The 15,637-nt window shown below is 37.7% G+C and overlaps 1 protein-coding gene across 1 annotated transcript in view; it reads left to right on the top strand.

The window, feature by feature from the left end:
- The first annotated feature begins 822 nt into the window (after positions 1-822).
- The window catches only part of EIF2AK4 (eukaryotic translation initiation factor 2 alpha kinase 4), a 31,477-nt gene continuing 16,662 nt past the window's right edge, over positions 823-15,637 (top strand). The window contains 19 exon segments of the mRNA XM_019616116.2: positions 823-831; positions 1,441-1,556; positions 2,709-2,811; positions 3,736-3,909; positions 4,762-4,842; positions 5,356-5,504; positions 6,861-6,976; positions 7,668-7,825; positions 8,240-8,648; positions 8,651-8,774; positions 9,121-9,230; positions 9,731-9,888; positions 10,236-10,648; positions 11,359-11,428; positions 12,476-12,559; positions 13,510-13,632; positions 14,111-14,215; positions 14,349-14,406; positions 15,157-15,236. Coding sequence (XP_019471661.1) covers positions 823-831; positions 1,441-1,556; positions 2,709-2,811; positions 3,736-3,909; positions 4,762-4,842; positions 5,356-5,504; positions 6,861-6,976; positions 7,668-7,825; positions 8,240-8,648; positions 8,651-8,774; positions 9,121-9,230; positions 9,731-9,888; positions 10,236-10,648; positions 11,359-11,428; positions 12,476-12,559; positions 13,510-13,632; positions 14,111-14,215; positions 14,349-14,406; positions 15,157-15,236 — 2,640 coding nt within the window.

Genomic DNA, 15,637 nt, shown 5'->3' with positions numbered 1-15,637 from the left:
GGTGCCGCCGGGCGGGGCAAGGCCGTACGGAGCGGGGCCTGCTGTCTGCCCGCCGCCGCGCTTGTCCTCTGGGCTGACGCAGGCGTAATTAATGCTCTGTGTGTAACGTGCGTTTTAATTAATTGCCAGCTTAAGAAAAGCTGCCTTTGAATTCTTTTGTTGGCTGACTAATTACAGGCTGCCTAACTCATCTCGGCGGCGCACGTGTTGCTGAACTCTGTACGTGCGTTCTCTGTTGTGGCTCACTGGAAAGGGGCTGTTTCCATCACAACCTCTACTTTCACTCTGTAGTATTGGCTTTTTTCCAGTTATTGCTAATTGCCCTAGTCTGACATGCAGTACTTTCTTTCCATCTCCCTTCCATGCCCACAATGTCGTCTTGAGATTTTTTTTTTCAAGCTGCATCTGGTGGCACAGTTTTCCTTAGCTGGAAGTACCACTCACTTATATCACCTCCCCATAACTTCACTGCTGCTGTCATCAGTTAGCTGCCTTTGGCTTTGGTTCCTGCAGAACATCATGGCTGATACTGTTTTTTTCTGCTGCCCACGTGAAGCTAGAATTCTTGCAGAAACTTCTGACTTATTGGGGTGGTGGTGGCATTTGATGGTAGCAGTGCTGGTAACTTGCTCCATTTTCACACGTGTGCTTGCTCTCTCTCCTTACAAAATTTGTGTGTAACCTTGCTTTTCCCTCTTGGAATTGCAAATTAGAGGGGATACCAACAGTCTATTAACCTGTTCTCATATTTGTGATATTATTTCCTTCCCTGTTCATCACGCTGCTAAGATCTCTTCCCTTAAAAAAAAAATTCTAATTGAGATGAAGAAGGTTGGAATGTTTACATAGACATGTTTGGTTGTTCTTTTTAAGGCAGACAGTTTCAAGGAAATGGTGGGCAGACTTGTTAAAATTTTGTTTAATGCCAAAAATAAAAAATATAAATACAAAAATTAACTGTTCCTTTGGCTGCACAAGATGCAATTTCACGGTCTGTTGTTATGTTGGAAAAGGAAATGCTGACTGATATTTGTTAGTGATCTGAAACAAAAAAGAAGCAATTTCAACCATACATTAAATGTGTTAACTTGTGATATTTCATAAGTAACCTGTCCAGGTGTCTTTACTTTTTCTTGCAGAGGAGGATTCTCATATGAAACTTCCTTTCTGCTCAGTCTGACTCATCTTGTTGATAAGTGCTCTTATCTAAAGAAGTTCCCAAGTGTGTTGGATAAGCTGTTGTAACGAACCAGTTCACTCTCATTGAGCATTATCAACATTAATGTATTATTCTCACAGTTTGGGTGGTCTGACCTGAATTCTGCTATAATAATGGGTGGGAGACTTGTGTGTACTAATTCCAGCTTTCATTATAGCAATAGAAACAAAAACGACGATGAAACAACCCTTTTAAATCTAAAGCTTCATTTTCTGTTATAGGTACGACAGCCTCCGGAAATTAATTTAGTTCTGCATCCTCAGGGATTGACTGGTGATGATGAGGTGTACGCCAAAGTTGATCTCTGGGTCAAGTGCCCACATACTTACCCTGATACGTGAGTGAACATTAAGATATAACCTTTTTTTTTTTTTTTCTCTGAGCATTTATTTGTTTTCATGTAGGTGGAAAAGACGCGTAGTTACATTCATTGTTCTTATTGTTGCTTTCTTCATGTCAGTATTTGTTCAGGCTGTGCTATTTTTAAATAGGCAACTGTAATTCTTTCACCTGAATTGGATGTGGTTTCTTGTGCAATAAGGACAAGCATGCCTGTCAGAATCTTAGTGCCCGCTGGAAACTTCTCCAGGCCATGATCTATTGTGCTTGAAAAAAGACTTACTTATTTTTGAAACCTCTTTTGTCCCATTTGTATCTGATATTCGTGTTTTGAGCTTTTGGAAGAGTTCTCCACAGAGAATGTAAAAAGAATTGCTAGAAATGAGCACTTCCTGTGTTTTGGGTTAGCAGATGTGTTTTGAGTGGAGTACTGCCCTTCCAGCACTGAGGAAAACGTTCCCCTCAGTCCCTGTGTCACTGGCCAAGTCCACAGTATTACAGCCTTTAGCCCATCTGTTTGCTGTGGGCCCTGAGCAGCATACAAGGGAAAGCACTGTTCGTAGCCAGGCAGTGGATCAGTTGTGCTGGGTAGCACAGGGCGCAGCAGCCCCTCTTGTTTGTTTTTGTTTCTTTTTAGTTTAAGTTAGCATAGCTATGGATGTCGTACTTGCTACTGTTATTGCACCTTTCTTTTTAGTTTTTGTCACCTGTATAGTGGGGATAAATTAATTTTAGCCACCTCAGTATTATGCTAGTAGTATTTGTAAAGCACTTTTATATAAATTACTAACAAAGATTGGAGTTGTGAGAGACTGCAGGGGTTTCCTTGCAAGTTCTTCTGTTATGTGTAACTGACAAGTAATGTGCAGCTAGAAATTGATGAGTATAAAATAGTATCTCTGGCTTTATTCTGTGTTATATATTTAATGTTTACCTACTGCTTGTTGACCACTAACTAATTGCCAAGTGATGATAAACTCCATTCCTTTTCCATCATCGATCATTTTTTTTTTACCAGCCCTCTGTATCTCTCATAGTTTTTTACATTGTCCACCTCTCTTTCTGTTCCTTCCCCTTCCCTCTTCCTCCTTTTACTTTCTTTTTTTTTTCTTTATGAGGACCTTCTTTATGTTCTGTTGCTGTCTCCCAGTGTTCCTGAAATACAACTGAAAAATCCCAAAGGCTTGTCTAATGAGAAAATAAATGAGTTAAAATCCAGACTAGCTGAACTGGCAAAAGAGTGCTGTGGAGAGGTAAGAACTTTTCACATCCTTGAGAAATGCACCCCTGTCCTAAATAGTTCTAAAAGAATGTATCTGTAATATAAGGAAATGCTTCCAGATTAGAAGTATGACTTACGCCTTTGTGAAGAATATTTCTATTAAATGAAAGTTCCAAGTATGAGCTCTTCAGTCTCCTATTGCAGTGGGTGGCAGCCCTTCCCATGGCAGGGGAGTGGAAAAGGATGTTCCTTTCTAACCCAAGCCATTCTATGATAGTGCATATTTAAATAAGGTGAATAATGTAAGACGTTATGTATTGGAGATGCAGTGGTCTGCTTGCACTGTGCACTCCGTGCTGTAACAGAGGAATGCTCCTACATCAATGAAAGCCTAAGTCCTGACAGGTCAATTGGTTGTCAGTGCATACCTCGCAAATCACGTGGCCCTTTCAGTGCAGCTCTTATTTTAGTTGTTGTCGCTTTATGAATGTGGAATGCCTTAAGTGGCTTTAGAGTTCTAGTTGTGGGGCTAAATTGTAGAAGAAGGATTGGATTTCACGTTAGCAATGAAGTAAGTGACAGTAGTAGTAGTAGTAGGTACAGTGATAGTGCAAAGGATTTATTCTGTTGTAGTTGATATGTCTTAAACATGTACCTGCGTGTAGAAAGATATCCATAAGAGAAGACAAGAAAAGGATTTTGTAGAGAGGGAAGGGGAAGGTGCTTGAAAGCTCTCTGACAGTAATTTTCACCATCTGCTACTGTGGTCAGAGACTTTTGTGCCACAATTCATTAATGAGTAGATCTGACAAAAATAATAGAAGTACCTCTGGTAAGTAACAAAACAAACAGTCACACCTCACTGCTGTATTGTTTTTCCAAGCTGGGTATCATTTTGCTATGTTCTTTGAACTAGGTAGAGCTCTGCTTGCCATTCATATTTATTTTCTTTCAGGTGATGATATTTGAACTTGCAGGCTGCGTACAGTCATTTCTCAGCGAGTATAATAAACCACCTTCCAAGTCCTTTCATGAAGAAATGCTAAAAAATCATAAAAAAGAGCAAGAAAGGCTGGCGCAGGAGGAATTGCGTAGGGCACAAGAAGTTAAGAGAAGAGAGGAGCAGGAGGTAAGAGAAATTGAAATGTGAATAACTCCGTATTGTTTATTTTAACAATAAGGGTTTTGTAAATTATGCTGCATTGCCATGAGTTTTAGGGAATTATAAATTTGTCAGAGCTGTCAGCATCATTAGGTACTTGGTGAACTGTCTGCTGCTTCTACTGTAACAGCTTACTGATGAGTTTTTAACCCTGAGAAGTACTAGTGCCTGAAAAAAAACTTGTTGATTAGTGATCCTAAGGAAACCATTTATGAGGAAGTTCCTAACAAAAGTCTGAGTAAATGTGTATATTGAGTGTGTTCCACCTTAAACAAGGAAGTAGCAGCCATGCAGATAGGTAATCCTACCTATTCTTCCACCATAGGATGACTGCTGTATTCACTGTAACAGGCTTCTCTAGAAACCAACGTGTTTAAGCCAGCATGTCTTAAGCTAGAAAGACAAATTTATTCTGCCCTAGAGTTGAGGGGATTCATGTAGGTCACACAGAAACTTCTGATGTGAAATCACACTGTGGAAATACAAGCAGAATAGCTATTATTTTATTTCTCAATAAATGTGCTGTGTTTGAAACTTTACTGTTGGGTGTGCTACTAGAAGTCATTTTCTTTTGTTTACAGCTCCATTCACAATTCATACTTTTTTCTCTTAACTTCCTCAGAAGAGTTAATTTGACTTCTGTTTTGGTTTTTGTTTGTTCTTTGTTTTTTATTTGTTTTGTTATGTTGTTCTTCTTAGGTCTGTGAATACTCTCTAATACCCTTGAAAAGTCAATGCCCTGGATTTTTTAACAGGCTAAGATTAGCAGTTGCACTGTATTTACTGTTGCATATCTAACAGCACTGAAATTCATTTCAGCAACGTGAAATCCTTAATGAGATTCAGAGACGGGAGGAAGAGAAAAGAGAAGAAAGAAAAAAGAAAGAGATTGCCAAACAGGTATTCTTTCTGAGCATTGCAACAACTTTTTTTTTTCCTATCCCTGTAGCACATATTCATAGAATTCTGAGAGAATTTCCTGACTGAATTTTCTGAACATCTTTTCTTTTTACTTATCCAGTTCTTCTAAGAGACCTAAGTTAAGATAGCATCTTCTGTTCTTGGTTACATGGAATTTACTTCTGAAATAAAATCAACTGCAATGGAAAACAGCTCTTTTTTTTTTTTTCTATCTTTTTAGTGCACTGGGATGGATATTTTCAAACAAATAGAGAATAAAGCTAGCTTGTTAATGTGTTCCAGTTTCACTGCAAAGCACCTTTACATTCTCACCCACAGACAGTGCTAAAATGTACTACCTGAATCTTAGCATTTCTTCCTCAGCCTTATCTCTAGTGGAACTGTATTTTCCCTGGGATCTGATGACTTCATAGCATGATAGTCAGGTGTACCCACAAATTTTGAGGACAGGAGCTGTTTATGTACTCACTTGGTATTTTTTCTGATCTTCAGGAACGTCTGGAAATTGCTGCTCTGGCAAGTCAAGAAAATTCTCACAGGAGAGATACATCAGGGTACAGAGTTGCTTCCAGTTTTAATGGGAACTCTTTGGAACATGGAGTGAATAATAAACAACGCCCAAATTCAGTTGGGCGTTCAAAGTATGTATGTCAGTTTGCATGTGAGTTTGTTAGCACGATTTGTACTTGGCAGTTGTTTCTGTACAGTATAGAGAGTCCAGAAATCTTTTTTCCTGTGTCCTTGCTAATCTTAGTATACTAAAGTGAGGTGCTGTCTGCGCTTGAGGAAAAGAACAAATGTCTTAAAAGTTTGTTACTGTACTTAAATCCAGAACACATGCAATGTGCTTATATTAACTTTCCAGAAAACTATTCTTACACGGTCTTATTTTTTCTTGCAAAGAAGGACATAACAGCTGAGTTGCTTCTACTGACAATGATGATAATAAGCAAAAATGCTATAGAAGCATCCTGGTACCATATTTGTAGAGTTAAGCAAAAGCTGGCCCATTTAGTTTTCTGAGGTCTTTATTTACAAGAAGAGTGATGCCCTTTCTTTGTATGCTTATGAGGCCTGAAATTTTGCCTGCTAGGAGTCAAACTTTCAGAAGATTATTTTGGCCTATATTAATTTTATAAATGAATTATATTTTAATTCAGAAAGCCAAATGCTTTCTTTGTATGTCTTTTTTGTATATACAGCACTGGTGAGAATTGACAATTCCTATGTATGTGGGGCTTTTTCTTTGTTTTTTGAATCGGTACTTTGACTGAGCTTCTACTTCACTCTTTATATATCCTGTGATTTCTATACTGATTGCATTTATTTGGAGGAAATGGTAATATTTCTATTAATTTCAAAATAGATTGTATTAAGAAGTAATGGAGGTTGGTTTGGGATAGTGGTCTGGTGTTCTTTGTGATCATATGTGCATGTATGAGGGTTTGGAATGTACCACTTTTTTTTTTTCCCAAAATCTTCCCCTTCTTGAAGGATGGATTTGAGGAGTAAAAGCAAACGGGAAGCTCATTTTAAGTAGGGAAAAATAATTGAACTAAAGCTGGAATGAACTTTTCAAAAGTGCAAAGTGTTTGGTTTTTGTTACATTTTGAAAGATAATACAAGTCAAGTCAAACTTGCAAACTTTGCAGAGCAATATTATGGTAGTAGTAGTGGTTACCACTATTACTATGTTTTGCAAACTGAAAAGGTCATCCTGAGCTGTAGAAGTTTTAAAGTTTGGATTGAACTCCTTGCCAATCATTTTCCTGAATTGGAATGTAGAGACTGAGTGTAATTTGGTGTTGCTTATCAAATACTCAATTGCTATTCAGATGTTTATGTTTATGCCATCTTAGTGTCTTTGCTGGATGTTATTGTTGGATGCAGAAGGGCCGGAAAGCGTATCCTGTTGCAGAAGTGATATCTTTAGGAACTAGAGACTGCAACAGAGGTATCTTTTTGAGACAGTGAAAAATGTTATGTCTAAATTGCAGGCGAGAACGCCAGTTTTCTGTTGGTAATAATGAAGAGTCCCCTGGAAATTATGAAGTTCTGAACTTCAGCACAAGTGGTGCTGGGCAACTTACTGTGCATAAAGGAAAATGTCTAGGTAAGCAAAAACAATTGCAGTTTGGCATACCGTTTTGGTGGAGGTAGAACTTGAACAGTGCTGGCAGGTACAAAGTAGCAAGGGCAGAGAGAAGCTTGTTGTGGAAAGTGAAATGGCACAGCCAGAAGTGGTAGGAAATAATAGCAAGTTACTTTTTGGTGAATTTTTAAAATTTTCCTAAGATTAACGTTAGTAAAAGTTTACTTTTCCAGAATCTTACTTAGCTGAACAGCTGTACCACAAAACTTGCCTTCTCAAAATTTTATATTATCTTCATAGCTAAAATAATCCTAGAAACAGTCTGATTTTAAATTGAAATAGTGAGCTTGTCAGATATGCATGGCCACCAAGCAAGAAGTCATCTTAACTTTCAGTAATGTGAAACCAATGATAAGAACAGGGAGGAGTATTCAGTTATTGAAATTTGAAATTGTTTAGACGTGCAGCAGTTTTTGCCAATATGCTTTAGTTTTCTCTATTGCTAGTTTACTTTGTCTGCATAGCATTCGCACTCATCAGAGATCTTTTGCAGGACGCACATAGGTACAGATTTTGTTCAGTTGCAGGTAGATTTGCAATTCTCAGATTATAAAAACCAGTCTGTCTCTCTGTCTCTAGCTTTTGCAGAAGCTCCTCCTAGGCCTTTAGGGCAAAATAAGCCGTGCTCCTCTTTTTTTCCCTTTGTGTTTAGGCAAGGATGAACAGCTTGGTAAATCAGTCTACAATGCCTTGGAAACTCACAGTGGAGACTTTGTTTTAATATACGAGTGGGTTCTGCACTGGCAAAAAAAGATGGGAAAATTTCTTACAGCACAGGAAATAGAAAAAATAGAGAAGTGTAAGAAACAGGTAATACCTATTTCTTGTATTTGGCTTCATAAAGTTTAGATAAGTTTCAGTGATTTTGTTGAATTTGATAATTTATATTGAGAGGGTGGTGATGAGCCTCAAAATGTTACTGTTCAGAGGATTTACACCGCAGAGGAAGTTGAATATGTTGGGGTGTTTAGGAGTGTATGTAAAATACAAATGAAAGAAAGTGTATTTGTACGTATGCATTTATAAAATACTAGCATAATATTAAAATTCTGAAGGAAGAGGAAATCAAACATACCTGGCAGAAACCAAAGTTATTCTTGCTCCTTGTCTGCAATGCTTCATTCAATACGTTGTAGAGGCATTTCTGTCTATATGATCTCTTTTAGTAATTGTGCACTCGTGAAATATGACACAATGCACGTTATGTCGTTTTTCTCTTAACAGCTTCAGGGTGCAGAGACCGAGTTCAGCTCACTGACAAAGCTAAGTCACCCAAACATAGTACATTTCATATGTATGAACTTGAAAGAACGGGAGGATTCAGTTGTGGTGGACATTTTAGTGGAGCACGTAAACGGTTTCAGCCTTTCCACATACTTGCACAAAGAGACTCCAGTTCCGATTGAGAAGTTGCGCCATTATGTGAGCCAGATTTTGTCAGCTCTTGACTACTTGCACAGTAATTCAGTAGTGCACAAAGTTCTCTGTGCTTCCACTATCCTGGTAGATGCTGAAGGAAACGTTAAGGTGACGGACTACAGCATTTCCAAACGCCTAGCGGATATCTGCAAAGCAGATGTTTTTGAGCAAACCAAAGTTCGTTTTAGCGAGGATTCTCTTCCCAGCAAACCTGGAAAAAAGGAGATGTCTGGAGTCTGGGCTTGCTTCTGCTTTCACTCAGCCAGGGCCAAGTAACCAAGGAATATCCAGTGGCTGTTCCTAATAATTTACCTGCTGACTTCCAAGACTTTCTGGAAAAGTACGTGTTTGCTGCATTCCTTTATCTTTCTCTTTGATTTGTTTTTTTAAAGACTTGATCCATGTTTTCTGGTGTCACTAGTCAAAGGTTTTAGAGAAGAGGCATTGTCTCTCTAGGATCATGCTGCTTATCTGGGATTCAGGAGAACGGGTGTGGTGGTCTCTTCTGCTCTGTTCTGCCACCAGCTTTGTGTGTCTCTATGGATAAGCCATTTAGTCTCTCTTGGCCTCTGATTCCGTCAGAATGATAAAGGTGATCATTTCTTAAATATAAGGAGATCTGTTTGAACATTTTGGCCCAATACAGGAGAGCTCTTTCAATAGTTCTCTTTTTGCTTTGCTAACAGATGTGTTTGCTTGGAAGATAAGGAAAGATGGACTCCTCAGCAACTGTTACAACACAGTTTTATAAACATTCCACGAATGAAAGTACCTGTAGCAGAAGAAAATCTAGATGGTGAGAAACTCATTTCTTTATGTGTTCTATTAAATAACTGGACCAATGAACTGTGCTAGATCATCACAAGACCATGTTTCTGCAAATGCCTTACAGTAACTAATTTGGAAGTTAAAGACCGTGCTAGCTTTTTGGTTCATGGAGAGGTGGGGTGGTCAGACTGCTGTATTCTCATCAGCAGAGGAAACTACGTGGTGTAAATGTCAGTCTTAATTTCTTCCTGGAAGATTATGTTCCAGTGAAACATCTTTTCTCACTGTATTCTGTTAGAAACAGTTCCTTTGTCCACTATAATTAATGTTAGTAATTAAACACCACATAAACCTTAATGTTTTTACCAGAGCTTTGCTCTCCACACAGAGCACTTCTATATTTCAGGTTCAGTTGCACTTGGTTATTTAGGGCTTATCTTCCTCCTATTGCCTCTTTGACAGTGCCTTGTGCCTTACCACCTTCTCCCTGTACTATCAGTGCTGGTAACTGTGATGTCCTCATTTCAGATTCGGTAGGTATAGATTGCATTGAGACTGTTGTGCCCAGCAGCCAGATATCCAGTGCTTCATTCTGCACGGAAACACAGAGACAATTTTCACGCTACTACAATGAGTTTGAAGAGCTAAAATTACTTGGCAAAGGGGCTTTTGGAGCAGTCATCAAGGTATGGTGTAAAAATTATTTCCACTATGAAATCCTTTCTGGGAATGAGTTTGTTTTCTCTGAAGCAAAACAGCATACTCAGTGTTTGTTTGGTTTTGTGTACGGCTTTCCAGTGTGCTGTACCTGTATTGTGCTTTTCATCTGGAGCTGAGTAGGCTGATAAATTTTGAGAGAGATTACTGGGAGCCTGCTAAGAGCCCCATACAGTATGGAGAAGCTTGTATTTCAGTTGTTGTTGTTTCCCAGGTGCAGGGAAAACTTCCCACTTCCATGAAATTATTTAGGGTCTGGCTGTGCTTGGTGGGGTGTTTATAAGCATTTGACTTCAGATTTATTCAAATTTTTCAGGTGCGAAATAAGCTTGATGGTTGCTATTATGCTGTAAAACGTATCCGCATAAACACTGCCAGTAAGCAGTTTCGGAGGATTAAGGGAGAAGTAACGTTACTTTCCCGTTTAAACCATGAAAATATTGTGAGGTATTATAATGCTTGGATAGAAAAACACGAAAGTCCTGTTCCCATTGTGTCATCATCTGAGACATCTGAAGACAAAAGAACACCCACCAAAGCAGGTCTCATCCTTACGGCAGAGGAGACAAACGATGTGGAAGCTAATGCTCCTCCCCCGGTTCTGACAAGTTCAGTTGAGTGGAGTACTTCGTGTGAGAGATCCTCCAGCAACAAATTCAGTGGAGCTGATCAGGAGTCCAGTGATGATGACGATGATGATGGTGATGGGGTGTTCTCACATTCGTTTCTGTAAGTAGTCTTCACCATTAGCACTGTAAGAAACGTTAGCATAGTCGAGTGTTCCAAGCTTGTGTCTTTTACCATTCTCACTTTGAAGCTGATTCCCTGCATTTTTCTTCAGTCCTCCGGTTAAAAGAAAGTCCTGTGTTTGCCAGCAGCTGGATAGCCAGGGAGAAGATTTGTAGTTACTGTAGGTATAAGAGGAAAGTGGGTTTGTGCTTCTTGAAGTTTCTTACCATTTGTTTCAGAATGCATGGCTGCTTATTTTCTTTATGTTGGATTTTCTTCCAACCTTAAGACATAATGTTAGTAATAAATTATAAAAACTAAACGTCCCCCCCAGATACCCTACTCATCCTTTCTTCTTTTGATTTCAGTAACGTATTCAATACCTGCCACTGGATATGGGATGGTTCCTTTGCTTGTGTTGTTCTTGTTTAAGCATTGTATTGCAAGTGAACTTACCGTTGTTTTGCTTACTGTGTACAGAAATTAAATCCTACTGATAGGAATATGTGCCTTTTTTTAAAAGACTGAGTTGTCGAAGTTTGCTTTGCAAGCAGGATGCATTTGCTTTTTTAAAGGCATATAGGAAGTTATTCAACAAAAGCTTTGATTTCTCTTCTTTTTTTCCCCAGCAAATATAGGCTCAAGGTTTCTGACTAAATGTTTCTTGGTAATGTCTGTTTAAAACTAAAACTTTTTTTTCTTTTTAATAGGCCAACTACAGACTCTGAAAGTGAAATAGTTTTTGATAACGAGGATGAGAACAGTAAAGGTCATCCTCCAGTAAGTACAAGGATAAAGCTAGTAAAAACGGAAATGTCACAGAATAGTCTTTGACAAGCAAACAGATCATTTGAGAGGTTTTGTTTCACATCTGGTGTAAATACAGAATCATGCAAGGTTATGTTAATGCCAGCAAATATTGTGCCATCATGAGCTACGTCAGAATGATTATCTGATGCAGCTAATCTGGAATTTGTTTCTCACAGTGTCATTGAGCTAAACGTGATCTATATTTTATAATCATGAGCCTGGTTATTGTAGGTTTAGGATTTTAGTATGTACTAAATTCCATCCAACTTTTAGGGGACTTAAACCAGTCTGTTCATTCACACTAGCTACTTTTTCAAACTGGTGACATGTTCGTAGCAGTCAAAAAGAGACAGAAGGTCAGAATGATGTGTGTGATGTTATAGTGGCTCTGATGTTGAATCTCACCACGTGCTGTAAAAAGTCAGAGGATTCTATCATAGAAACCTAATGGGCAGAATTTTCTACAGCATGTAGAATCTGTTATGGCCAGTCCTGAGGGTTTGTAAAGTGCTCTTATTGATCCTTGATTTTCTCCTTTCTCTTAAAATGTACGTTGGCCTGATACATGTTTAGTTAGGTGGCAGTGTACTTTCTATCAGGAAGGGATAGGGAAGACTGATATATTATACCAATGTCATTGATTTTTCTCCTTTTTATTTTTCCTTTTACTAAGCATGCTTTATTTTTTATTAATTTCTATTTTAACCTAACATACTTAGAGATTTAGATTCTGTCCAGGTATTTTGGAAGTTTTATTCCTCCAGTGTCTAGTTATGGCAAAAATGTTATTTGTTTTCACTTCAAAAGTGAGAATTGGGTCATACCTTTTCTTCTAGCAGATGTAGAAGCAGTGGGTGTTATGAAAGCGTCAGTGTATTAGTTTGCTAATATTAAAACCCAGACATAGAAGATGAGTTTTCATTAATGTGTTCATCTCAATAAAAATGATAGGATGCGTAAAAAAGCTCTGGACTGCTTCCTGTAATTAACTGTTCTGTTACTTTTACTGCAATAAAGGATGAAGAAGGCAATGAAAAGAATAGCCACGAAGAAGAAGACAGAACACCAGTCATTCAAACAGTGCATTATCTGTACATCCAGGTTAGGCTGCTTGTGTGTTTAGATGAAAGGATGCTGTTTATTCCAATTAGCAAAAATAAATTGATGTTGGGTTGTTTTTTTTTTGCTTTGTTTTGTTTTTCCATGAGAAAAGTAATGAAAAGTAATTACATTTTAAAAACAAAATGAGACTAATCTCAGTGTTGTTTATGCAGTAGACTGGTTTTCTAGAAGGTTTGGCTGGGGGGAGGGCACTGTGCAATGCCTCCCGTTGTTTTGTACTGTACTTGTTGTATTTGAAGATGTAGTTCGCAGATGTGAAAACTTCCTCTTTCTTTTCAGATGAACCACAATGTATACACTATTTTTAACAGGAAATACAGTAATTTGCAAAGCCATTTTGTGACCCTAACAAAAGAAAATTCATTCAAGTTTGAACCTTCAGACTTTACTTCTGAAAACATGTCTTTTCTGTTAAGACTTAGACTAACAGAGAAGTTAGCAGTTGACTGTTTTGCATGCAGTCTTTTATAAAGCAGTTATTGGTAGCCCTTGTCTGGAAGGGAGTTGCAGCTAGAAGGAATTAGATATTTTTTTTTATGTTTGTTTTCATGTGCTGTATATAGCATAAAACAAGCAGTCAAGGAGTCAAGAAAAGTAAAGCCACGGGTATTTCAAAGTCTGGTTTGAACATGCATTATGGTTTCATCTTTTTTAATGTTGTGATTGAGAACAGACTATTAAGGAAGCTAGTACTGTTGCTCCTGAAAATGAGATAGGACTCAGGAGAGCGTATTTTCTAGCTAAAACACATCTGAGGAGAATTCCAAGCACCTGAATGTTTAGGTGATATTATCTGCTTCTGAACTGTGTTTTTGGAATCGGGCATTAAGGTTCTCACAGTTTCTCTTCTCTCACAGAAATTTCAGATCATTTTTTCCTTGACAAAACTCACTTTCTTCCCTCTCTCTCCTACGTATGCACAACTGAAGATGGAATACTGTGAAAAGAGCACACTGAGGGATACCATTGACCGAGGGTTGTATGAAGACACCAGTCGGCTTTGGAGGCTTTTCCGAGAAATTCTGGATGGGTTAGCTTACATCCATGAGAAGGTGAGCAAGTGTGACAGTTACAACCTGTCTCTCACATATATGCTATGACCTGTTCTATTCTATTCCATCCTATTCTATTCATTTTGAACTTTTGATTCTACATAATTGCGTTTATTAGTGGTCCTTTCTCTTGCCATTTCTATTCAGTTCTAGGGTTTTGGAATTAATTTTCATCAATTTTAATTTTGCAATGAATCACTTCAGATTTTTTCCTTTTTGTCATAAAAAAAATTGCCTCCTTTTAAAAATGTTGCTTTAGATATGTGTTAACACCAAGGGTTGTTTTTAGCTTCTGGACTAGCAACTACAGTCTTCAAAATTAGTCATTGGTGACTTAATGCAATAGATTTTCCACTTCTTATAGAATAATTAATATAACACTGTTTTTCAGTCTATTATAAAGATTTACATTTTGCATTGTGTTTATTGTTTCTTATGTTATCAGTCTTTTTTTTTTGTTGCTCTCCTGCTTTAACAGGGAATGATCCACAGAGACCTGAAACCTGTGAACATTTTTTTAGATTCCAATGATCACGTGAAAATTGGTGATTTTGGTTTAGCTACAGATCATCCAGCAAATGCAGTGAGTACAGCCAAAAGTGAATTAAACAATTTGCATTTGGTGTTGTAAAAACCTGAAAGATGAACATAGAAGATAACGATTATATTGTGAATGCCATAATCTTCACTGCGTGTATCTCTTTTCCTCATTTCAGGCAGTCTCTAAGCAAGAAGAAAATCACTCGGATAGCTTTGCTAACTATGACCCATCAGGTTAGTGTACACAGTAGCTTGTTCTAAATGATTTTAAGCAAACTCTTATATATGGAAATCTTACGTACTCTGTTATAACTTCCATTCTTTCTTTGAAAATAAAACGTGTTTTACAAATAAAAAAATGTTTTTTATAAACAAATATGTGTTTTTGTAGGAAAAAAAATGCAACTTCTAGATGGATGTGTTCCATATAATTTGGCAGTTTGGGCAGTTATCTGACCAAATTTGCTTCCACTACTAGCTTTCTGCCATTGATTGACACTTTTATTATGGTGAGATATATGGAGATCCTGTATATCTGTTCCATCTGCATTTCTATTCTCTGTATAGGATAATTTCAAGATTTGAGGATTTTTGTTTGATTGCCTTTGCTTTTTTTTGTTGTTTGTTTGTTTTGTTTTTTGTTTGGCTTTTAACACTTTCCATATTGGGATGAATTTTGTGCTTTGAGAAAACTTTAGTATATTTTCTGTCATAAGATGAGTGCTTTAGAAGTGAAATGGAGTTGTGCTGACCTACTAAAATTCTACAGAGCAATAGATAGGATGTAGGCAGTATAGACAGACATGTACATTTCATGTGTGAAGTTGAGAACTGTTTTGCAATCTGTTCATGTCTGGGTATCTCTTAGAACAATCTGCATTTCATCCTGGAAAGAATGAGGACAAAAGACGATCAAGTTTTCTTGACTTTGATGCCACGTTTCCTACTTTCTTGAAACAAATGCTTTCATCTTTTGCTTTGTAGGTAATTTGACGGGGATGGTTGGCACTGCACTGTATGTCAGCCCAGAGGTCCAAGGAAACACAAAATCTACATACAATCAGGTATGATTAGACTTACTAAAAGGCAGCTTGGAATCTAAGGTAGTGGGTACAATGCTGGTCACTCATGCTCAACAGAGATGAAATCGAGATGGAAAAGGATATGGTGGGTCTGCTGAGATGAAGGGATATTTCTCATTCCCTTGCTTAAGAGTAGACTAAGGTAAAAGGATGCCTGTGCTGTGGCCATGGCTATATGCAAGCAACTTGATGTTGAAAGGAGCATCTTTATAAATGAATAGGTTAGAAATCTGAGAGTCTTTGCTTAAGAAAAACGTCATCATTAGAATTGCTCTCCTGGATTCTTAGATTGTCATTTTAGGGGATGGCAGTTACTTTTTTTTTTTTTTTTTAATTTACAGAACATCCTGGTTATATGCACAAAGAAGCTGAATCTCAAAGCA

This window comes from Meleagris gallopavo, chromosome 5 (assembly GCF_000146605.3).
Source record: "Meleagris gallopavo isolate NT-WF06-2002-E0010 breed Aviagen turkey brand Nicholas breeding stock chromosome 5, Turkey_5.1, whole genome shotgun sequence".
In the NCBI taxonomy this organism is placed as follows: domain Eukaryota; kingdom Metazoa; phylum Chordata; class Aves; order Galliformes; family Phasianidae; genus Meleagris; species Meleagris gallopavo.
Note: the sequence above shows the minus strand (reverse complement) of the source record. Positions and strands in the feature narration are given on the sequence as shown.